The 23,090-nt window shown below is 48.4% G+C and overlaps 2 protein-coding genes across 5 annotated transcripts in view; both read left to right on the forward strand.

Moving 5' to 3' along the window:
* Positions 1 to 4,877: 4,877 nt before the first annotated feature.
* On the forward strand, positions 4,878 to 11,714 carry NOL12 (nucleolar protein 12). Its single transcript, XM_030545943.1, has 6 exons — positions 4,878 to 5,012; positions 5,571 to 5,676; positions 6,483 to 6,531; positions 7,140 to 7,282; positions 8,587 to 8,678; positions 9,723 to 11,714. Exons 1-6 carry the CDS (start codon positions 4,939 to 4,941, stop codon positions 9,892 to 9,894), a joined length of 636 nt encoding a protein of 211 aa, XP_030401803.1. The 5' UTR covers positions 4,878 to 4,938; the 3' UTR covers positions 9,895 to 11,714.
* Positions 11,715 to 15,623: 3,909 nt separating this feature from the next.
* The window catches only part of TRIOBP (TRIO and F-actin binding protein), a 36,988-nt gene continuing 29,521 nt past the window's right edge, over positions 15,624 to 23,090 (forward strand). For 3 of the 4 annotated variants that reach the window (XM_030545863.1, XM_030545882.1, XM_030545873.1), the window contains exons 1-7: positions 15,624 to 15,642; positions 16,856 to 17,024; positions 19,115 to 19,257; positions 19,737 to 19,860; positions 20,473 to 20,665; positions 21,216 to 21,612; positions 22,379 to 22,511. In XM_030545863.1, coding sequence (XP_030401723.1) covers positions 16,908 to 17,024; positions 19,115 to 19,257; positions 19,737 to 19,860; positions 20,473 to 20,665; positions 21,216 to 21,612; positions 22,379 to 22,511 — 1,107 coding nt within the window. In that variant the 5' untranslated portion in view covers positions 15,624 to 15,642; positions 16,856 to 16,907. Of the gene's footprint in view, positions 15,643 to 16,855; positions 17,025 to 19,114; positions 19,258 to 19,736; positions 19,861 to 20,472; positions 20,666 to 21,215; positions 21,613 to 22,378; positions 22,512 to 23,090 lie in introns of those variants that run through there. The other variant, XM_030545893.1, reaches the window with a different exon arrangement.

A 23,090-nucleotide genomic window follows, 5' to 3' on the forward strand; every position in this document is an offset into this window, starting at 1 on the left:
CAGCAGAGCAGCCCATCCTGCTTCCTCAGTGCCAAGTGCTGCAGCCTCTTCTACCTTGGATATTTCAGCATCAGGACCCTCTGCATCAACTGTGGCGTCTGTGTCTTCCTGGGACCTTTCAGCACTGAGGAGGTCCACACCTCCCTTCAGCTTGGCCCTTACTACTACTTCCTAAGCACAAAATAAAGAAGCCCCCACTTGCCCCTTTCTATTGTCCCTGACATCATGCTATCTATGTGCAGCAGGTTTTGGAGCCAGAGCAGCCCAGAGTTAACCTTGTTGTTGTCAGGAACAGGACCAAGGTTCATCCTTGGATCTCTCACTTCCAACATCTTCATTTTTGTGAGACTCCTTTTATCTCTTGGATGCCTCCTGCTTCCTGGTTCCTCCTGGCATATCACCTCCATAGCCTTATGGCTCAGTGATATCGTAGCCTCACAGGCCCATGTGGGTTCCATTGCCTGTACCTGAAAGGGGGTGAAAAATCCAAGAAGGCAGAAAAGAGGCCAAGATGGTTACATTTTCTTCTGCTGTGAGAGCTCCAAAGCATCTCCCTCAGAAATTCTGATCCGAAGAATGGGAGGATGAAGAGACTGATTTGTATCCTGCCACAGGACCTCCTCATCCCTTCTATTCATCCCCAGATGACACTGTGGCTCCTCCAGCAACTTTGCCTAATGACTACAAAAACACCTATGGGGAGAACTGCTGAGACTTTAGACCTGGAGCTGGCCGCTGAGCAGAGAAAGTCTCAGTTTGTGCCACATATTACAGGCCCTAGTAGGGTAGCTATTCCCACAAATGAAGGTTTGAATGCTTTTGCAACCACCCAACCCACAAAAAAGAAACCAATAATCTCATTCTTCTTGTTCAACACCTAGGGAGAGAAATTCAAAGAGGTTAGATCTTCTGTGGAAAAAGGCATACTCCTCAGCCTCCCTCCAGATGAGGACAGCCAGCTACCAGGCAGTGTTAGCTAAATACTGCTTCCTCACCTGCATAGGCACGGGAACTAGGAGTGTGTGGGGTGCTGCAGGACCCCCAGGATTTGCACAGAGCTCTGCTCCCAGCCCCACGCCCAGGGTCCCAGCTGCCAGCCCTGGGCCTGGGGCTCCACTGCCAGCCCTGCGCTCAGGGTCCCGGCCCTGAGTCCAGGGTCCCAGCTGCCAGCCGCACACCTTCCCCCAGCTGTGGCCCCAATCTGAGCCCCCTTATCCCATTCCAGTTCCCCCCCTCCCGGATACATGGCCCTGCTCCTGGCCCCAGCTCAGGGGGCAGGGGTGCAGACAGGGGTAAGGGAACTGGCTTTCAGCAGCCCCACTATTAAAAGTGTTCCAGTGCCACTGCTAACCTGGGATAAATTGTCTCACCAGGATCAGCTTCCTGAGGCTGTTAAGAAGGAAACTAAGTCAGGGATAGCAGAGGGTCATCAAGTGACAAAACATGCCTTCTAAGCAGCTTTCAGTGCAGATGATAGCAGCTAGAGCATTGGCCATATCTGTAATGATGCATTTATATTCCTTGGTCCACTCTTTAGGTTTGCCTGAGAGGTCCAAAGAACCATTGAGTACCTCCCTTTTGAGGGGCCTCGTTAAAATTAAAGAACTAAAGTTAGCTTAAGTTTGTGATTAAGAAAATACATATGTGTTGTAAGAATAAAGTAGGGAGGACGGCTGGCTCAAAGAATAACTAATAAGATAAGGGAATTTTTCTAAAAAGAAGGCCTCTGATCAATAGGGGTGACTGCAGATGGCTTTAAATCACATAGAGAATCTGTCTTACAATGAGCCAACACAGCCCTTTCCCAACGCACACACCAGTGTTAAAGCCTATGTGAACCCAGGTGCAATGGGAAAACTGTTCCACACCAAGAAGGAGGGGAGGAAAGGCCTCGGGAAGAAAGGAGTTTATAAATCTTATCTGGATTAAGAGTGGAAAGAAGGGTGAACTGTCTCCACTTGGTTTTTAGCTGAAGTCAGTAATTGGCAGTGACATCACTTGTTGGTTAAAAGGTATAAAAAGTAAACTCTTAAAGGGTTCATAACTAATACGTGCCTGACCACGCTGGAGCTGGCTGATATGAGTCTGAGTACCCCTAGGATTAGCTCAGTTGTAAGTATCTTGATCAAATGGTTCTAAATGTTTTGTTACTGTTTGGATGTAGTACATTGCGTATTAATTAGGCTTTTTAGGCATGTTTAGAGCAATTGTATAAGTACCATTTGGCCTTTTGATTTAATAAAAGAATTAATGGTTAAATTAGTTGTTTGGTGATTTCCCATATTAATATTAATAATTTCAAATATTATTAATAATTCCAACAGGCCTAAACTAATGATTCTCTGCATTCTCTATTAAAGATTCAAGAGCCATGCTGAGGTCTCTAGAACTATTATCCTCCATCTGCAAAGAAGTTAACTCCTTAGTTTAGATTTCAGTCTCCGGGGTTATATAGGTAACACACTAACCAAGGGCCTTTGTCCAGAGAGTTACTTATGAGATAGATGCATTTTCACAGAGATCAGCATCTGCAACTGCTAACTGGATGACCATGTCATCTGTGGCAAGGTCTTATATCTGACAGTCCATTCAAGAATCTTGGACCAGTCTTCTCTGTGGAACTGTTCCCCTTCTCCTGCTCCTTTGGCAACAACCTTTCTTATTTCCTTGTTGAATGGAGTAGAATTGCCTCAGACCAATTGTTCTTAAAAATCATTTCAAAGGGAAACTTTATGCAATTTCACTCAATGCTGCCTATATCCCTCTTCCACATCCCTTTCAGGGATCCCTAGCATGAGATAGTGCCAAAGAAAGAAATGTTATCCCTTCTCCACTTGGGTCTGTAGAGATGTTCTGGAGAAAGGTCATTCCATTTCACGGAGGATGTTAATATTTCAAAATGTGGTTTAATTCCAAATTTCAAAATTCTCCATGAAAGGGAATGGAGCCCCATCTCTGGAGCAGTGCCCTTTTAGTGCTGCCCAGAGCCAAGGACCCTAGAAGCCTGGGGTTCACAGCAGCCCACCAGACAGGCAAGTTGGGAGGAAAACAGCTGACTGACAGGGTTCCATGGGAACGTCAGTGAAATTGCATCATCTCTGTAAAATATTTTGAATTGGTAAATTTGGAACTTTTCCCACCAGCTCTATTCAGCAGTACACTGGAAATAAAATAACAAAAATAAACAATGTAAATGTTTAAAGCACTGTACAGGTATTAACTTAATTACACCTACCATTTCTTAATGCCCTTTACCAGTTGCCTGCAAGAGGATCCATGCAAGCAATGCTAGAAGAAAAAGTAATTTACCACAGTAACTATAGTGATCCACATTCTTCTCTACTATTTCAGTTTTATGATAGATTCTTGAAATAGTAGAAGGTAATGACAGTATGGGCCCTCCAGAAAGTCCTGAGCTTGTGCATGCAAGGAGCATGCATTTCACCTACAAGTGGGATCCATGCAGGCAAATCATCTCAAACGATAATCATTATGGTAAGTAACCATTTTGTAAGTTGTTGTGCCCTTCTGTAAAGAGTGGGCACACCACTCCTGAGTTATGAGAGGGAAGAGTGGATGTGCTACTTCCAGGAGCTCTGACAGTATGGTGATGAGCACTGTACAAGAAGCTGGATAAGGCCATGTCTACAGTACAAAATTATGTCAACCTAACTTATGTTGGTATACAGCCCCCACCATTATTAAATCACTCGTGTGTGTGCACACTTGGCTCCTTGTGTCAGTGGTGTGCATCTTCACCAGGAGCACTTGTATCAATTGTATTGTCACTGTGAGGTATTGTGGCTCCTGAAAGCCAGTAATGGTCAAGGTAAGCAATGCAGTATCTACACTGAAACTGGGTTGACCTAATTACATGGAGTGTGACGCTATGCTGCTTGGGAAGGCGATGTTACTAAATTATGGTAGATAGGCACTGATGTAAGTAGGGGAGGGATAGCTCAGTGATTTGAGCATTGGCCTGCTAAATCCAGGGTTGTGAGCTCAGTCCTTGAGGGGTTGAAGGGAACATCGTAAAGAGTTGGGCTCGTGAAGAGTTGGGGAACGAATATGCCCTCAGTCCCAGTGGCAGTATTTCCAATGAGTTAAAGGAACAGAGATAAAGGGCCACTTTCATCCCTCATTTACACCCAGTGCCACTTTATTCTGTGGGGTTATATGGTTGTAACTGAGGGCAGAATTTGACCTACTAACAGGAGAACAGGTAATTGACAAGAGGTGGGTACAGAAAAGCTGCACACTGGAGAATGAAGTTCAGATCAGGAAACTAGAGGAAAGGCAGCAAGGCTGTCAATTGATTCTGATTTTATTCCCTCGGTTGTTGTAGATAAGGTATCAGTGCCTCAGAGAAGGACCCCCACAGAATAGCCAACCTAAGCATTCAAAAATCACAAGTCAGTCTCTCCATCTCTGCTCCCTGCCAACCTAGGATCGGGAACTTCCAGCTATTGTTATTAACGTATGGAGACTGTTGTGGGAACGGCCTCAGGCATTGGGGGAGGGGGGTGGGAGAAAGGGGGGATGCGCCCCAGGAAAGCAGAGATACTGGGTATGAAACTCGCTGAGGAGCTCATCCTCGCCCAAAGCTGAGCCTGGCTGTAAAGGGTGGGTCCGCGAGCTAGGGCTTGCATTGTGCATGCTGTCAGCCACACTTACGGCTGAGGGCCACCTGGCCCTAGTCTCTCCCACGCCCCAAGCCAAATCCTTCCCGGATGGGGCGTAGGGGAGAGACATCGCTTCAGCCCCGGCCTGCCAGCTCAGTCTGTATCGCTCCCCTCCCCGGACAGCGGAGCCGATCCCCCGGGGGCGGTGCTGGGAGGCCACGTGTGACCCGCCGAGCGGAAGGAGGCGGAAGAGGCGGGCGGGGCCTGTCGGGCGGTTGTTCTCCGGTACGAGAAGAGTTGCTTGGCCTGGGCCGGGATGGGCCGCAAGAAGAAGGGGGGTAGCGGCGCGGGGCTCCGGCGGGCGGTGATCTTCGATGAGGACAGTCGGCGGTGAGTGAGCGGGGCCCCGAGCCGGGCTCCATGGCCCGCAGCTGCCGGCTGTAACGAGGCTCCGACGGCGGAGACGCCGCCGACCGTCCCCACGTGTGTGTAAGGGGCAGCTGCCCCCAGCTTCAGAGTCACCTTCCCACGTGTGTGTGTCGGGGAAAGACAGCTGGACCCCCACTTCCTCCAGACGTACCTCCCCACGTGTGTGGGAAGGGGGAGTAGCTGGACTGCTCCCCTTGCAGAGGCGCCTTCCCACGTGGGAAGCAGACACACAAACACAAAATAGGGACGTTTCTTCTCTCCCTGCCTCTTTCTTTGTATGCTGAGTGAGGCGGGCCTCTTGAACTGGTAGGAAGTGAGATTGGCTTTGGCCTCAGCTTTGGGACTGCTTTATGCTGGCCCTCCTCCTTCTCTGTGGAGAGCTGCAGGCCATATAACCAGACTGCTGGTTTTCTTCCTCCCATTCCCCACTCCTCTCTCTGGGGGCAGGAGGAGCTTCTGCAAGGGTCAGGGCTTCTCTTCTGTTCAGGATGGCTGTAACTTGCCCCATGTGCACTGCAGGGAGTACCTGACTGGGTTCCACAAGCGGAAAGTGGAGAGGCGGAAAGTGGCGGTGGAGGAGATCAAACGAAAATTGAAAGAGGAGCAAAGGAAGATGAAAGAGGAGGTACTTTCGCCTAGGTGATCTGTGTGGTTAGCTGGTTAGAGGTGTTTAGTTCGTGGCAGTATGTTGTGGCAAGGGGCTATACCAGGGGCAGGCAACCTATGGCATGGGTGCCGAGGGCGGCACGTGAACTGATTTTCAGTGGCACTCACACTGCCCACGTTCTGGCCACCAGTCCGGGGGGGCTCTGCATTTTAATTTAATTTTAAATGAAGCTGCTTAAACATTTTAAAAACCTTATTTGCTTTATATACAACAATAGTTTAAGTCTATAATATATAATTATAGAAAGAGACCTTCTAAAAACATAAAAATATATTACCGGCATGCGAAACCTTAAATTAGAGGGAATAAATGAAGACTCAGCACACCACTTCTGAAAGGTTGCTGACCCCTGGGCTATACAGTAGTTGTGGAGTAGCTGGGGTGTTTCAGGCCAAGGGTAAGGTGTATTGAGAAGACAGGGTGCTGGGAGGGAAACAAGACAGGACTTGAATAGCTGAAGGTTCTGCAGCAATTGGCTGTATCAGCAGAGCTGCATGGTAACTCCAATACTATAATAATGGGATGCATTAGGGTGGAATTGATGTGCATTGGCACATTGTGGAGGAAGATTACACTCCCCGTCCTCACACTGGCTCTAGCCAATGCTGCATATGCAGAACAGCTTGATACTTAAAATTTATTTTGCAGGCCAGTTGTGGAGGAAGGGTGGGGGCATGCTTTGGGCAGAGGTTCAGAGATTGTGCCATGGGTGACAACTGGTAAGACTGGAAGTACTGCAGTGACTTGACTTGTTTCCTTTCTAGCGGCGCAAGGAGTACCTGAAAATGCTGACAGAGAGACAAGAAGCCCTAGGTGAGTATTGTCTCCTGTAGTGGATCTGTACACCATGATGACCAACAACTCAGTTGATGGGGGCGGGGGGGACAAATGACTGGGTGCTGAAGCTACAAGGAGGAGTTTTTAACTGAGAGCCAACCTGATGCCTTAAGTTTTATGTCCTGCTGTTAGGAGACACGTGTCCAATCTCTCCTTCATTAGCGTGATGTGAGTTGGGCGTGAAGCAGAGGCAGCCCACTTAGCCCAGCGATTGTTTTATTGCCCCCTATGCCTGACTGAGAAGCAATGTTGATGGGCTATGGAGAGGAATCCCTCTGCCACCATCTTTCCAGGCAGAGACTGTGTGTGGTGGGGGTGGGAGGTATAGAAAGCAGCAATTGGGAGGTGATCTGTAAGGCTTTGTCAATGTGTGAGATCCTCTATATGAGAGGAAAGGATGTTTGTTCTTATTGACTCCACTCTCTGCCTCTGTGGCTTCAGAGCCTTCTCAGCCGTGTAATGCTGGGTGCAGCAGTTGGGGCATCTACCCATATAGAGCAGAAGCTGGTCAGGGTGAATTTGACCCAGGAAGCCCATTTGCTTTGTATTTGTGTAGTCAGTGATGTGTTTTGTTGACTCTGCAGATGAGGCTGATGAGTTGGAACATTTGGTGACATCCCGAACAGAGTCTGTGAGCATTGATCACCCAAACCACACTGTAACAGTGACTACCATCAGTGACCTGGACCTCTCAGGAGCACGCCAGCTAGGACTCAGCTCCTCTGGGGTACGACTCTCTGCTGTGTCCAATCCTCATCGTGTCAGCCTCAAAAATCTCCAAAGCTGGTTGGATGGGACCAACATTCCCTAAATATAACAGTAGTTTGAGTCTTCTGGGGCCCCCAGTAGGAGCAAGGATGGGAAAGGAGACTAGCAACTTTGGTAATTGAGGAACAGTGTAATGGTTGGTTCATGAGTGGGTGTAAACTTTCCCCGAAAGTCTGCTTCATGCCCAAAATTAAGTTCTCTGATATTCCATAGAAACTTAGTGTTGGTGAAAGGTAGTGAATTGTTAGCCCTGGTGGCTGCTGTATCCCCAGAGCAGGTATGACATGACTAGCAAGTGTACAGACTTCCCTACGTGGCCTGTCCACTTGGCCTGAGTCCTATCTTGAAGAGATCATCTCTATGGTGAGAGGGAATTTGTCTCCGTGACCCACTTAGTCCTTGGTCTCTCTGCTGAGACTGCAAATGAGGAATCCAGTTAGTTCCAGCTGTGGTGACTTTTTGGTATATGGAAACCCCAGAAATGAACTGAGACCTCAAGCTCATTTCCCCAGGGCCTCCAGGCAGTAATTGGTTGGAAATGCCTTGTGATCACTATGAGCCTATGGAGTTGAACCAGTAATGTAGAACCAAAAGGTTCCCTGTGTGGTAGAGGGAATCCTGCAAATCCCTGAGGACATCTGCCCATCCAGAAATCCACCCTGGTGTCTTTTAAAAAAATGAAACCCTCTGATTCATAATGAAACTCAATTCTGTGTCCCTTTAGACCAGGGGTAGGCAACTTATGGCACATGTGCCAAAGGCGGAACGCGAGCTGATTTTCAGTGGCACTCACAATGCCTGGGTCCTGGCCACAGGTCCGGGGGACTCTATATTTTAATTTAATTTTAAATGAAGTTTCTTAAACATTTTAAAAACCTTATTTTACATATGACAATAGTTTAATTATATAATATCGATTTATAGAAAGAGACCTTCTAAAAGCGTTAAAAATGTATTACTGGCACACGTAACCTTAAATTAGAGGGAATAAATGAAGGCTTGGCACAACACTTCTGAAAGGTTGCCGAACCCTGCTTTAGACCTTAATTACAGGTTGGGTCTTGGTATGGAATAGGATAGTGGTCCCCTATTAGTCTGTGGAGCCCTTCTTTATGGTTTACTGAGACATTGGGAACCAAGTAGTGGAGGATTTGAGAAGGAGGTCATCTATGAGAGGATCTTTTTTTTACAAAGTTGTTCTCAGAATGAGAGAGCTGTGGAACCACCTAACGCTGCTGAGACTGACCTGTTATGTTTTGTTAGGGAGGAGGTAGTGGATCAGAAGAAAAGGAAACGTCGTGCGGATTCACAAGCACATTGCCCAAGAAGTCTGGAGATCCCTTCCTGTCCCAGAGGTGGGTATAAAACTACTCACCTCTCTCCTCCTGCCCCAAACAATGCTGCAGCATTCTATTATCCTCTAACTTGGATATCTGGAGTATGTATGTAGGGAGACAACATAGAGTTTTGATGTCCATCCTGGGCTTGCTGTGTTTTGTTAAGCTGATGGTATGCTCATCAGCTACCAGTGGAGGGCACCGGCAGAACACAAGCATAGATGGACTATGGTGCTACAAAGCTGGATTTGAGGGGTGTTTTGCACTGATGGATAATGAGTGCTCAGTAATGTTAATCCCTGCTAATGGCAGCAGAAGGATATTGGTGCAGTCTGGGTGAAGTCCCGCCCCCTCCTCAACAGATTTGCAAAAGGAGACGGTTTGCCAATCAGGTGACTTTAAGGCTTAAACCTGTGGCATTCTCAAAATTTTCTAGTGTTCGGGATTCAAAGCTGCTTTGGTGGCATTACAGGGTGGGATTTAATGCTAAAGTAACTGGACTGTGCTCCATTTTCAAAGGCATTAAAACTTTATGCAGCATACTTAGACTGCAAGTTATTTGACATAGGGGTCATTTTTGTTCTGTTTTGTACAGACTGATTATAATGGGGTCCTAATCCCATGATTGGGACTCCTAGGTGCTAGTGCAATGCAAATATTAATATCATGGTGCCCTGCATGGTGCCCTGCATCACCATAATGGCCTATCATGGTGCCCTGCATCACCATAAGCAGGCAAACTGCCTTTGTGGTGGAAGCTGTAATTCCCTTGCATTTAGGCACCCTCCATCCCAGCTAGGTCTTAAGGCTTATCTACACTGTAGTGCTTAGTGAAGACACTACCTGTGCCAATGGGAGAGCTTAATCCACCTTGAGAGGCAGTAGCCATATCAGTGGGACAAGGTCTCCCATCGACATAGCGCTGTCTACACAGGGAGTTATGTCAGTATAACTGCATTGCTTAGCGGTGTGGATTTTCCACACCCCTGAGCAACATAATTATATCAGCATAAGTCTGTAGCGTAGACCAAGCCTCAGACTTTCTCTCTCTTTCCTCTGCAGGATCTCTTCACTCACTGCCTCGCTGCACGCACGCATCCGGAAGAAGCCCAAGGGAAAGCAGCTCAGGTGTGGCCAAGACCCACACAAGAAAACCCAGAAACCTAGTGCTAGACGAACCAGCAAGTCCCAGCGCCGGAAACTGACTGGCAAAAGAGAGTGCAACCAAGACTGATAGACAAACTGAAGTGGAAATTATCTGCAAGGCAAGGCTCTGCATTTGGCAACAGTCTCTGCCTGATGTGACTGCCTAGTTTGTTGTGGATGGGACCTTATTTGGATTTTTGTTCAACAAGCTGTACAGCCAAGCCCAGCTATCTCTTCTCCTGGTTGGAGCCAGTAAACGCTGGGCCCATCATTTTTCATTGTAATTGCATGCAGTGGAAGGTCTGTTACAGTCTCTGTTGGGGGGGCTGTGAATCGAGCCTGGACCTGTCTTTTCTGCATAGGTCCCTCTTCCCTGGAATTTCCTCTTCCCATGGGAGCAGAAGAAAGCTAGTGTCTTACCTTATAGAAATGGAAGAGTTGGGTGTAGAGCGAATACATCTAGATGGTTTACAAGATGAGGGAGAGCAGCTTCCACCCGTGCTCTATTGCATTGACTTTGCAGCCCTCCTTGCTCAAGAAAGCTGGCCCCACTTTGAGTGTCTCGTGCTCTTTGCACAAAGCCACATGCCTATATACAGATAACCAGGGTGAGATTGGTAACTTCCTGGTGTAAATCTTTATAAATATCACTTTGTAAGAGTGCAAATGTGTGTGCCTTATTGCAGATGGGATAGATAGACTAAGCCCAGTTCCAGCTGGGAGGAAAGGGATGGGTCCTGTTGTTGAGGGGTGAGGAGGGCCTTGAATTCTCCAGCACATAGCTCCTCAGCGAGGAGAACGCATGTGGAGATGTTTTAGTGACAGTACTGAGATAGGCATGGCAGGAGTGAATTGCTCCATTGGTCACTGAAGGCTGCTATCTTACATCTGATAGTGTGACATTTGTGAAGAGTAAGAAATCCCCTAGTGCACTGGCCCAACTGTGTTGTTGTGCCCATGGTGATGGCGGAGATCTCCCCAGGCCTTTGCAGTGGTCGTCTTCTGACCTCTTGAATGTTTGTGCCAGAGGGAGCTGTTTGGTCTCCTGTGGCTTGACTAGAAGATTTTGAGCTAGTCTACCCAACAAGGGCTTCGCTGTGTAGCTGTGTCAACAAAGCCCCCCTAGTGGAGACTCCGTGTATAGCAGCAAATGTATAACTTCACCCTGTAGTTAAACCACCTCTCTAGATGACCTAAAATACGACTAAAGGACTTTCTTGCAGGTATAAGATGTGTCTACGTGGGAGGTGTTGCTGGCATAGCTCTGTTGATCAGGGATGTGATTTTTTTTTCACACCCCTAACCAACATAGTTAAGCTGGCAAACTTGGTAGCATAGGCCTGGCCTGTGTCTATAGAAGTTGGTGACCCCTGATTTTGGAATTTGGGGAGAACCGTCTAAAAGAAGATTAAAAGGGGAGGGAGCTGCTCAGCAAGATCATATTGACCTGGAAAAATATTCTCTCTGCCCCGGTCAGCTTTTCACCCGACGTTCTTATCCGTCCCTCCAGGAGAGCAGCACCATGGCACAAGCTCTGCCAGGCCTCTGGGCAATGAAATTACTATCACCTTTATGGTGAGCTCTTTACGGTGACTTTAATATACCAAATAATTTCTTCCCCATTCCACCACTCAAAAATTCTGCTGGAGTGAAGGAGAAAAGGGCCAAATGGGGGGGTAGTGCTATGCTAGAAAATTAACCTCTCTATGGCAGGATCTATGAAACCTCATTAGGTGATCCTATGCTGGAAGGGTTCTGATCTGCATAAAAAGCCTGGGTGGGGAAGAAGCACTTGAGTTGTTTGTTGTTTTTCTCCTCTTCGCAACAGAATTTTAGTCTTAATTGAGACAAAGTAAGTTAAATAAAGGAGCAGCTGTGTTCCATTCGTGTGCTGTATGGAACACACAGGAGTGGGAGAGCGGAAGTGTGGCTTTATGGTTAAAGGACTAGTGTAGGAATCATGCAGCATGAGCTTAATTCTAGCTCAGTCACAGACTCCCTGGGTGACTGGCAAGACATTTAACCTCTGTCTCACTTCCCCATGGGTAAAAAGGGGGTGATAATCCTTCCTTTCTCTCACCTGTTGTCTGGCTTGTCTGTTTAGATTGTAAACACTTTGGAGTGAGGATTGTTTGCATTATGTTTATAGGGCGTCTGCCACATTGCAGCCCTGATCTCAGTGAAGGCTTCTAGATACCGCTCTAGTACAAGCAGCAAAGAGTCCCGTGGCACCTTATAGACTAACAGACGTTTTGGAGCATGAGCTTAACATGCTCCAAAACGTCTGTTAGTCTATAAGGTGCCACAGGACTCTTAGTCTGGATCTGTAAAAGCAGCAAACACGGCTACCCCTCTGATACTTGACTCTAGTACAAATAAATAATGAGCTGCCAGTCCCAGAGGCGGTCTAGAGACAGCAGTGTGGATGTAAAACAGTAGGTGATAAACCTATCGCAGTGTAGGTGATTTGAAGGGGGGGGTGCCTTTGGAAGATAACTAATGGCACTTTTATAAAAACTAGAACAAGATAAGCAGAGCACACATTAAATGGATTAAAAGCTGGCTAACTGATAGGTCTCAAAATGGAACTGTAAATGAGGAATCCTCATCAAGCAGGTGTGTTTCTAGTGAGGTCCTGTAAGGATCAGTTCTTGGCCCTACACTATTTTAACATTTTTATCAGTGACCTGGAAGGAAACAAAATTGTCACTGATAAAGCTTGCAGATGATGCAAAAATTGGAGGAGTGGTAAATAATGAAGAGGACAGGTCACCAGAAACAGCAATCTGGATCACATAGTAAATTGGGCCTATGCAAACAATATGTGTTTTTATGTGGCTAAATGTATACATCTAGGAACAAAGTGTAGGCCATACCTGTGGATGAAGGGACTCTATCTTGGGAAGCAGTGACTGAAAAAGATTTGGGGTTTGTGGTGGAGAATTAACTGTACCGGAACTCCCACTGTGGCACTGTTGCCAAAAGGGCTAATATGATCATTGGATGCATGAACAGGGGAATCTCAGGTAAGAGTAGCAAGATTATTTTACCTCTGTATTTGGCACTGGCTAAACTGCTGCTTGGAAGACTTTTAATGAGTTCTGGTGTCTGCTAGCCCAGAAGGACACTTATAAATTGGAGAGGGCTCAAAGAAGAGCCATGAGAATAATTAAAGGATTAGAAAACATACCTTATACTCAAGCAGCGCAATCTACTTTGCCTAACGAAGAGAAAGTTAAGGGGTGACTTGATTACAGTCTGTAAGTACTTACATGGGGAACAAATATTTAATAATGGGCTGTTTAATCTAGTGGAACAAGGTATAGCACAGGCCAGTGTTTGGAAGTTGAAGCTACAAAAATTCAGACTGGAATTTAAGGTGTAAATTATTACCAAGGGGGTATATGGATTCTCCATCAATGACAATTTTAAGATCAAGATTTGATCTTGTTCTACAAGATCTGCTCTAGGAATTACTTTGGGGAAGTTCTCTGGCCTTCATTATACAAGAGGTCAGATTTGATGATCACAGTGGTCACTTTTGGCCTTGGAATCTATGTAGGTGGGAGTGTTAGCCACTCAGGCTTCATAAAGTGAGCTTTCATTTGAACACAACTGAATTTGTAGGCCCTAAAGTTGTGAAGAAAATCTTAAAACAGGAATCAGCAACCTTTGGCACATGGCCCATCAGGGAAATCTGATAGTGGGCCGGGATGGTTTGTTTACCTGCAGCATCCGCAGGTTCGACCGATCGCAGCTCCCACTGGCCTCATCTCACCGTTACAGGCCAATGGGGGTTGCGGGAAGCAACGGCTAGCACATCCCTCGGCCTGCGCTGCTTCCCACAGCCCCCATTGGCCTGGAACGGCGAACCGCGGCCAGTGGGAGCTGCAATAGGCCAAACCGGCGGATGCTGCAGGTAAACAAACCATCCCGGCCTGATTCCCTGATGGGCCACAGTGCCAAAGGTTGCTGATTCCTGTCTTAAAAGCATGAATGAAGTGCAAACTTGGCTCAATGTTGTCTTCCTGAGTCTGCAGCCAGCCTGAAACAATAGGTCTGAGAGCTGTGAACTACCCCACTTGTCTCAATAGAATGTTAAAACTGAACCCAACAATGGCCATTTAAATGTCCAAGTTAACTATTTCACAGCCAATCGTTAGCAGTAACACCCCACACCGGTGCTTATTTAATATCTCTAAAATACCTCTGATGCCTTCCCAAAAGTTGCTGAAAACTCCAGCTCTTGCTACTGACAATTTCTTTGCTACCATTTTGTGTTATCCACACAAAAATCCATGGCATGTGGAAACAATGAAAATGTGGGGATTCAATATATTTATACCACGAAAGCTCATGCCCCAAAACGTCTTTTAGTCTATAAGGTGCCACAAGACTCTTTGCTGCTTTTACAATCTATTTATAGTTTACACTATTAAAATCACTAGCACAGATCTACTATACGAAATGTTATTCATTTTCATATTTATTTCATTAACCACCCCACTCCCATTTTGTAATGTAAATTGTCACTTCATGATCCCCAGTCTGTTGCAACAGTCATGCAAAATCCAGGGACCTTGGTGCAGGGTTTGGAATCAGACTGCCCTAGAGTAAATAGGTCAGGTCTTGCGTGTGAGTGGTTAAGGACGGCCAAGTGCCAAGTACTGGCCCTATGTATCATGCAGGCATCATTTGTCTGTAACTAAAATTTTCCAGAGGTTAGTCAGAGCCTCCCTCAAGTGTAGGAGTATTGGGTTTCTTTCAGTCATTTATAAATGCATTTCAGCCCTTAAGGAGAAAATTTCTTCAAAATCTACCACTACCTGTAGAAATTAACATGCCAGTCTAGCTCCTCATCTAAAGAGGAAATGTGATAATCCTCCCCCTTATTCGCATGCTTGCAAACTGATGTTCATGTATGTATTTGCATACATGGTTATATATGCATGCATGTAGCTTTACATGCTGGGTGCAAGCATGCACCCAGGTTATGCACTTTTGTGCACACAGGCTTATACATGTGGGCACACATGCAATGGACTTTTGCATCTCTTCAGCTATGCTCAAGTTTATTTATGTCCACGTGTATGCACAGGTTTGCAGATGTGCCAGCAAGATTTTCACACTTGCATGAACAAGCTGTTGTGGAGGGAGAATTCTGTTGAGAGGATATGCAGCAATTTGCATTGCCACTGCTCTGGAGTGACTTTACCTCAAGCACATCACATTGTTTTATGTCCTACTCCGAGTTTGAATTAAATCCAGCCTGAGGGGGGAAAAAAAGGGATGAGGTGGGGGGCAGCTGAACCAATGGAATAAAAGAGACAAGGGCCCCCTGAATCTGGAGAGAGGAGACTTGATGAATTGAAAAAGGAGGCAGTTTTAAATAAGGAAAATGGACGTCTGCATTGCTTTGTCACTTTCCCATCAAGGCCATCCTTCCCTCTATCGTTAGCCGAGCTGGCAACCGGAGTAATACTGCAAAGGGGGGGGGGGGCAGCAAAAAAACCCACCAACAATCACACGATGCCCAGTGTCACTGCAACGTGGGTTACAAAACTCGGGCACAGAACAAAAGTCAAATCCTTCCCACTCAAAGTTAGAACAGCAGCAAAGCGGAGGGGCTCGCACTCCCAAATCTTCCCCTCCCCGCCCTTTTGCAGGGAGCCACTAAGGGAGCCGTATCCAAATAAGCTGCCTCCTGACAGCCAACCAAAAAGAGACTCCTGGGCGTGGCCTTCCTCCGCTTCCCAGGGAAAGTTTACATTCATCGTTTTTTAAAAAAAAAGGCAGCGGCAGATGAGCTGCGGCGCAGGGCCTGAGCTGGTGCAAGGTAACAGAAGTGCCGAGGGGGTGTGGGCAGGGGAAGGCTGGTTTAGGCTATACCCTTCTACTAGAGGGCGAGTGTGTTGCGCAATTCTGAAGTGATTGTTTTTATTTTTTATATTAATAATCACAGCCCTTACGTTGAGCTATTTTTGCTAGTGATCTCCAAGTCCTTCACAAAGGGTGGGTTTCGTCCCCCATTTACAGATAGGCCGCCTCAGGCCCAGAGAGTTGATTCGTCCCAGTCTGCAAAACCTCAGGGAAAAAAAGGTTTTATCATGGCTTGGAATTGGGAGTGAATGCAAGTGTTTTTCTCTTCCTGCCTTTCCAAACAAATCTCTGTGCATGGCAATTCTAAACGCACGGCATGGTGATTAAACAAGCTGGAAAAACATGTAGTGCTAGTTTGGGGAGTGAACCTGTGGGACAAAGAAGTGGATATTGTGTGTGATTTATCTGGCACACGCAGTGAATTAGTGCAACAGTCACCCTAAGAAAACCGTATCTTATTTTAGTTTGGGTGCTTTGGAGAGAAAATTAAACCTCTCTCTGGTCAGCAGCACTGCTCTAAGTTCCAATAATGAGAGGAGAAGCTGCAGGCTAGCACCAGGGATCTTTTTCAGCTGGCTGTCTTTGACAGACAGTTTTTACAGAGCAGCAACTGGGTAAGCTGCTCCACAGGAAGAGTACCCCTGAAGGGGAGGGTATGTGGCATCTCGAGTATCCCAGCCCGTGGTGAGCCAGGCAGTCTTTGGAAGTAAAGCATGGCTCCTAGGACCAGCTTTGGAATTGCATTTTTGATACATTGTAGCTAGTAAATATCCTTCCAGTCTGAATAGATTAGCTCAGGAAAAGGCTAAGCAGGTTTCTAAAGCTCCTAAAGCACTTGCAAATGGAGCCCCAGGTCAGGACATTTGCTGGAAGGTATTAATATAGTCCATCCCTTTTAAAGAAGACTCGGATCAGGCCATTCTGCCAGCAATCACTGAGATGGTGATGTAGTTCCCCTCCTAAAAGAGCTCCAGATAAGAACATTCCCAGGCTGCCAACACTGGCATATTGATAGTGTTTCTCCTTCTAAGGATCCCAAGATCAAAACATTCCCTACTGGGGGCAGTGAACACCAGGTTGTTAATAAAGTTCCTCCTCCTAAATGAACCGAATACCTAGGTATTGAAGTGTGTTGTCTCTCGATCCTTTATTGCTTCTTTCCTTTGCAGTTGCCTCCCTAAGCAGCACACCTGAGGAAACGTCTTTCCCCTGGCATGGACTATGTCAGATTTTGTAGAGCATGCCCCCTGTGAGAACTTTGAGGCCAATGTGTTTGCCAAGAGCCGATGCCAGAATTGTTTCCGGGCAGTTGGTGCTCACCACCAGCCCAGCAACCAGGTGAGCTTTTTGTGTGACCTGGAGGGCTATGAATATTTAATGAGAGGCTCCATTGTTTTGGGTTGTGACTGCCTGAGCTGAGTGGATGCAAATTCTCAACACTGCCACCCCATGAGGCTTTTTGGATTTCACTGAGGTTGGGGGGAGGGGGTCTGAAATTTCCTCTGTGCACAGAATCCATCATTTCATTACTCCCTAGTGCCCTGATGAATTCTGAGCCCTGATCAAAGAGGGGTCTAGTGCTGTATTACCTGGGAGGGAGGGCTGCGAGTCAGGGTTGAGATGCATTGGCAGTGCTGCGTGGGGAGTCTCAGGGCTGGAATAGCAGGGGGGTATGGCAGGTCAGGACTGAGAGGCAACGGTGAATAAAGTGTATGGGGGAAAGGTAGGATGGAAATATTGGAGCCGATACGCATCAGGATGGAGTTGTAGGCTTAAAGCTGTGTGTGTGTATGTTCTGCCATATGTTTAAAATCTTCCTTTTGAGGAAAGGCATTGGTGCAGGATGGGGAAAGGATACTGAGCCTTTCACCTTGTCACTGCTTGAATCAGCCCAAGTTAGTAGGGACTGAAGGTCTGATGGCTTCTGGTATCCACATCACAACTGACCCTGATTGGTCCCCTTGCTGATAGTCTCAGCAGAGAAGCCAAGGTGAGAACAGACCATGGAGACCAAACTCTCCTCTAGTCCCCTGGGCAGGGCGAGGTGCATTAGTGAGGACTGGTGCCAGTGAGGCTCACACTACCGCTGTCCCTGCCATACATGTTTGAGGGACAGAAGACTTTGATCTCCCTGGGCTAGGGTGACCAGATGTCCCGATTTTATAGGGACAGTCCTGATATTTGGGGCTTTTTTTAATATGGGCTCCTATTACCTGCTACCCCCATCCCGATTTTTCACATTTGGTATCTGGTCACCCTACCCCGGCTGTTGATCAGACACATTTCATCAGTGCCAAACTCACTTTAGAAATGCACTGTGGGCCAGGTGTGTCACCTGCCGGCTCCTTGCCCTGCTGCTAGTGGGGGAGTGTGACGCTCCATTCCAGCGTGGGGTGCCAGCTGGTTTCATGTTCACAGAGGGCTTCGCATTCATTGTTCTCTGGGAGTGATCAGCCCAGGATTATGAAATAGTAATGAGGCTCCCACTCTCTCTGGGCCTGGGCTTCTAGAGTTACTGCCACCTTGCCTGCGATCTGCTCAGAACTGTCTCCTCTGAGCGAATCCCAGTGAGGGCGACACAATGGAGGGAAAGCGGCGCTGACAGCCAGGCTGCTAGGAACCTTCCCCCTCGCTGCTCCTATGCCGGGAAGGTAACTGGGCTGGGGAGAAGTGGGAGGCCAGCACCCTGGGGAAATGCCAGAGCCGCTATAGAGCCTGGGGGGAGGGGCTTTGGCTCCAGTCCTCCCTTCAGACTACACCCTCCTTTGCCAGGAAAGCATATGCCCTGCCCTCTGGCACATGGAGCCTTGGCAAAAATCCTCCAGGGGCAGGAGAATGCAGGTGATGAGCAGCTCCTGCCAGTCGGGGCATCGGTTCTCGTGTGATGGGCAATGTCTGATCTCATGAGCAAAGCCATACTCTGGCATTTCCCACTTGTCTGGTGAGCCTGCAGGAGACAGCTATGTCAGAGGGCACTTATCTGATCAAGCTAAGTCCTGGGGCTCCCCTGAGAAGGATCCCCCTTTCTCCCCCTGACCTGACATCCCAGATATCCCTCTCCTCTTCCAGGCCCTTGAAGTGTTCGCTTGGGTTCAGTGACCCATCCCTCTTCTCCCTCACTCAATCTGTGTCTTGGGGTGACTGCAGCCCCAGGAGATGGAAGTTAACGGCTCCAGCATCCAACAGAGCCTCACTAGGCCTCTCTCTGGACTGCTGAGGAAGGAGAAGAACAGCTTGAATGTGAGAGATCATGGAACAGTGAGGGGATCCAGCACTCCTGGAGGCAGGCTGGTGTTAGGGAGATGCCCTGAGAGCCAGGGTAGGAATGAAAGGTCCTTTGGAAGGAGGATGAGACGGATAAGAAAGACGACTTCCCCACGAGCCCTTGGAATGGTGGAGTCACCAGTACTTCCCCTTGCTTCCTGCAGTTGCCAGAGGAACATGCTGTGGAGGCCCCACACGGTGATGCCACCAGTGGGCCAGACCCAGGTGGACTTTGGGACCCCCTGTGCATCTTAGCTCCCCAGTGTGAGCTGTATGTGTGTGCGGGCTTCAAGGACAGGACTGAGGAGTGAGTATTGCACCGTGGGAGAATTCCCTGACACATCCCTGCTAGGTAAATAATAAGGGGCGAGGAGGGGTAGGTGTCATCCCATGATAGGAGAAGAGAGGCAGGTGTCTTACCATTGATCCCTGCAGGTCGTGCAAGGGGCAGATGGGGCAAACTCTGAAAACCCACCATCACCAGTCCACTAGCGACGCTCCTCACTGGCAGACTCAGTAGAGGCCAAGGGCTGCATGGGCCATGGAGAATGGACTTACCTCTTCCTCAGCCTCTCCAGAGCCAGGCTGAGGCCCACTGGCAGCATGTGACATGTGGCGAGCTCTCGCTGGCATTGCCCAGCTTGGCCCTGCTCTGAGGATTGAGGAGTTGGATCTCCGCTGGGCCAATTCAGCAGAGCTGCACTCACACAGCTCTCCATGCCAGCCCACGGTAACACATTTAGCTGTACAGAGACCACCAGCTGTTTATGTTTCCCTGCCTCACAGCTGGCAGGAGAGCTTGGCATACACCCAGCTCAGCAGCCGAGCCCAGGGTGAGCATGAGGAAACCAGCACCCGAACTGATATCAGCACCGACACCAGTACCGGAACCAGTGCCACGCTCTCGGGGGTGAGATGGGATCATCTTGTCTTTTGGATTGGGCTGTTTAATTCTCCTTGTGCCTTAACCCCTCAGCACCACTTTCCCTGGGCTCCTTCTGAGACGAGCTGAACCTCAGTGATAAAGGGTAAATAGGCTCGTTTTGAGATATTCTGGGGAACTGCAGAGTGCTGGGTAATTGGGTTTGGGGAGGGATAGATGCTGATGTCATAGGGACAGTCCCAAGGGACCTTTAACACCTACAAAGTAAACTCCCCTAAAGAGCACATCAGCTAATGCTGGGAGTCCACATTTATTCTCAGTGCTCAGTCCATTCCCCACAGCACCTCGTATTGGCTGAGGCTGGGACAGGAATGACTCATTGCTCGCCCAAGCCGGTATTCCTACACCATTCCCTATCGTGCTTGCTGAAGACGGAGGTTGGCCATGGAGTAGTGATGTACTCGCTATAGCTAGCAGATCTGTACTGCTCCCTGCAGTGCCTCCTGCTGGAAGAGCCTGAGATTGAAGCAGCTGTGAGCTCCACACATCACATGCATCTGCATCATTCCCCATAGCACCTCCTGCCAGAAGAGGCTGGGACAGTAGCTGTGTACTGACGTGGTCTGTTTCATTCTTCAGGACTGGGAAATGACCAGGCTGCTGGACAGCATTTTGGTATCGGACAAACAAGACACAATGAACTATGCGGGCCAGAGGAAAGAGGTGCAGATTGGAGCCCTGCAGTCAGACAGACCCAGGTGGGGTCAGACCATATCCTGGGGGAGAACAGAGTCCCAGAGCTTCATGAAAGAAATCTCCCCTCAGAAAGCAGGTTTGTTTTTCTCCCACCGTAGATCATAGTTCTGGATATAGGTGGCTCATTCTCCATGTGGGGCTGGTCTTGGAGTCTATGATTCAAGCTCTATTTAGATTGTAACCTCTTTGGGGCAAGGACTGTCTCTTACTCTGTACAGTGCCTGGCAGAATGGGGTCCAGTCTCAGCTGGTCCTTAGGCACCACTGTAATAAATATGATAAATAGTAATAATAGAGCCCAGGGTCTGTGCAGGTTTGCTCCAGTGTCCCTGTGCTTCTCACCCTCGCCTGCAGTTCTCAACCCAATGCCCGTGCAGTTCTGGTTTTGGAGTCTTTGTGGTTTCTGGTGCTCCTCAGCTCAGCCTGGCACCTGCAGTTCTGAATGCAGTGTCTGCAGGACACTAAGTCTTATCCATGTCATTCTGGATTGTCTCTGGCTCTCATCCCAATATCCTCTTTGTATCAGATCTGACCACTGCTGGTTCGGCCAAGCTGTTCCTGTGTGAGGGAGGGGATGTATCTGCCTCTTGGAGCTGCCCTAACCTCAATCTTCTGTTTCCTGCCCAGAATCCAGTCCTCTGAGCCAGAGCACTGGGGATGGCTGGGCAAAGCATCAGATGGAGACCAGTTATTTCTCTCTGGAACGCCGGAAATCTGACCCCAACTGGGTCTCCTTCCCTCCAAGAGCCAGCAACAGCACCTTGCCCACACGCAATGACCCAGTAAGGACTGGCCGGCATCTCACTTCCTCCATCAGCTCACTGGACTTTGACTTACCTGGATGCAAGAGGGGCGGCGGCGAGGGGCGACATGCCCTGGTGCGGCAGGAATACACGGTGTTGGCTGATCTGCCCAAGCCCAAGCGGATCAGTCACAGGGAGGCATTTGAACAGGAACGCAGTAGCTCCCGCACTCGGAGCCCGGGCCGGGCAGAGGTGGAGCGGATCTTTGGATACGAGCGAAGGTGAGACATGGAGCCGGGTGTCGGTGTGTGCTGGGTTGGTATCACTGAAAGCCTGATTTTTAGAGGTACGTAAGTGCCCACTGCTCTGCTGGGTGCCTGCAAGTCAGCCCCTCCCATTGGTGCTCACACTGAGTTAGAGAGCCATGTTTAAACTCAATTTAAAGATTAGTGTAGACAGGGCTTGAGGCAGGGCCTCCATCTCTCTGTGAGGGGCCTCCTGGGAACTTCCATATCTGAGTGTTAAAGATATAGTGCCCATAACTGGCGAGGTGAGGAAATGGAGGGAGAGCAAGAATAGATGGAGAGAAAAGATGATGGTGAGCACGAGTGGAAGTAAAAACAGAGTGGGCAGTATGGTGGTTGGGGTAGGAAATAGGAGGAGTAGATGGGGTATGGAAAGCATTATTGAGGTACAGAACGTGAGGGAGAAAGGAGCCATGGTGGGGAGTGGAGAGCATGACTATGGATCATTGGGGAGATAGGGAGTCTATTGGGTCTGAGGAGATGCAGGTAGTTGAGGAGTGCAGAGCATGGGGGGGATGGCTGATGTAGACGAGAGCTCAGGATGGGAGGCAGGCATGAGCACAGACAGAGCAGTTTGTGATAGACTCTGATGGAGCAGGGAACTCAAACTCAGAAATATGGTATCACTGTCTCTGTCCTACTGTGGTCTGTGAAGGTTAGGGTTGGTGAGGACTCTGGGCTGGGGGCCTCCTGAAGCCCAGACAGAAGAGCACCTGTGATTGTCTTTGTGTGTGGCTGTTAGGAGGTCTGAGACGCTGGAGGTGTTCCAGGCCCTGGAGGACGGCCTCCTGGACCGGCTGGATGGCAAGACCCCACTGCTGGCCAAAGAAGGGCGATTAGGCAGGAGCCAGTCTAGCCCCACCCTGTATAAAGAGGTGAGTTGCTGGACTCATCACCAGCCCCTTCCTTAGCCAGAGAGCCGTAGACACGGTCCAGCCCTGGCTTCCTTTCAGCAAACACCTTCCCAAGCTGTGTCTTGTCCCCATCACCTTTTCTGTTCTCTCTCTGTGCCACACAACTCTGTCGTCTTCTCTTATCATCACCTCCACTCCTCCCTTTCCACTTGATTCCCAGATCCTTCTCTCTCCCCATCTCCTTTGTCTGTGTGTGCCCCACTGCTGTCCCTATTGCAAAATTAGACCACTGCTCCTTCACTGGTTGGATGAGAGGGGCCACTTCTTTAGGCATGGGATAGGCAGCTCTGCCTGTGTGCAGATGCATGTGCGCGCCACTGCCCCCTATTGGAGCATAAGACATGTTGATGTTTGAAAATTCCCTCTGTGGGCTGAGCTAAGTGCTGCAGGTAGGTCTGTGCATTACTGCCCCCTATTGTAATACAATGACTCTGTTGGCATACAGTAGTGCCCCTTACTTTGTAGGCCATCAGTAACAAGATCCAGTGGCTGGAAGCTGAAGGTAGACAAATTCAGACTGGAAATAACATGTAATTTTTT

The sequence above is a fragment of the Gopherus evgoodei genome, chromosome 1 (assembly GCF_007399415.2).
Source record: "Gopherus evgoodei ecotype Sinaloan lineage chromosome 1, rGopEvg1_v1.p, whole genome shotgun sequence".
NCBI classification, from domain to species: Eukaryota; Metazoa; Chordata; order Testudines; family Testudinidae; genus Gopherus; species Gopherus evgoodei.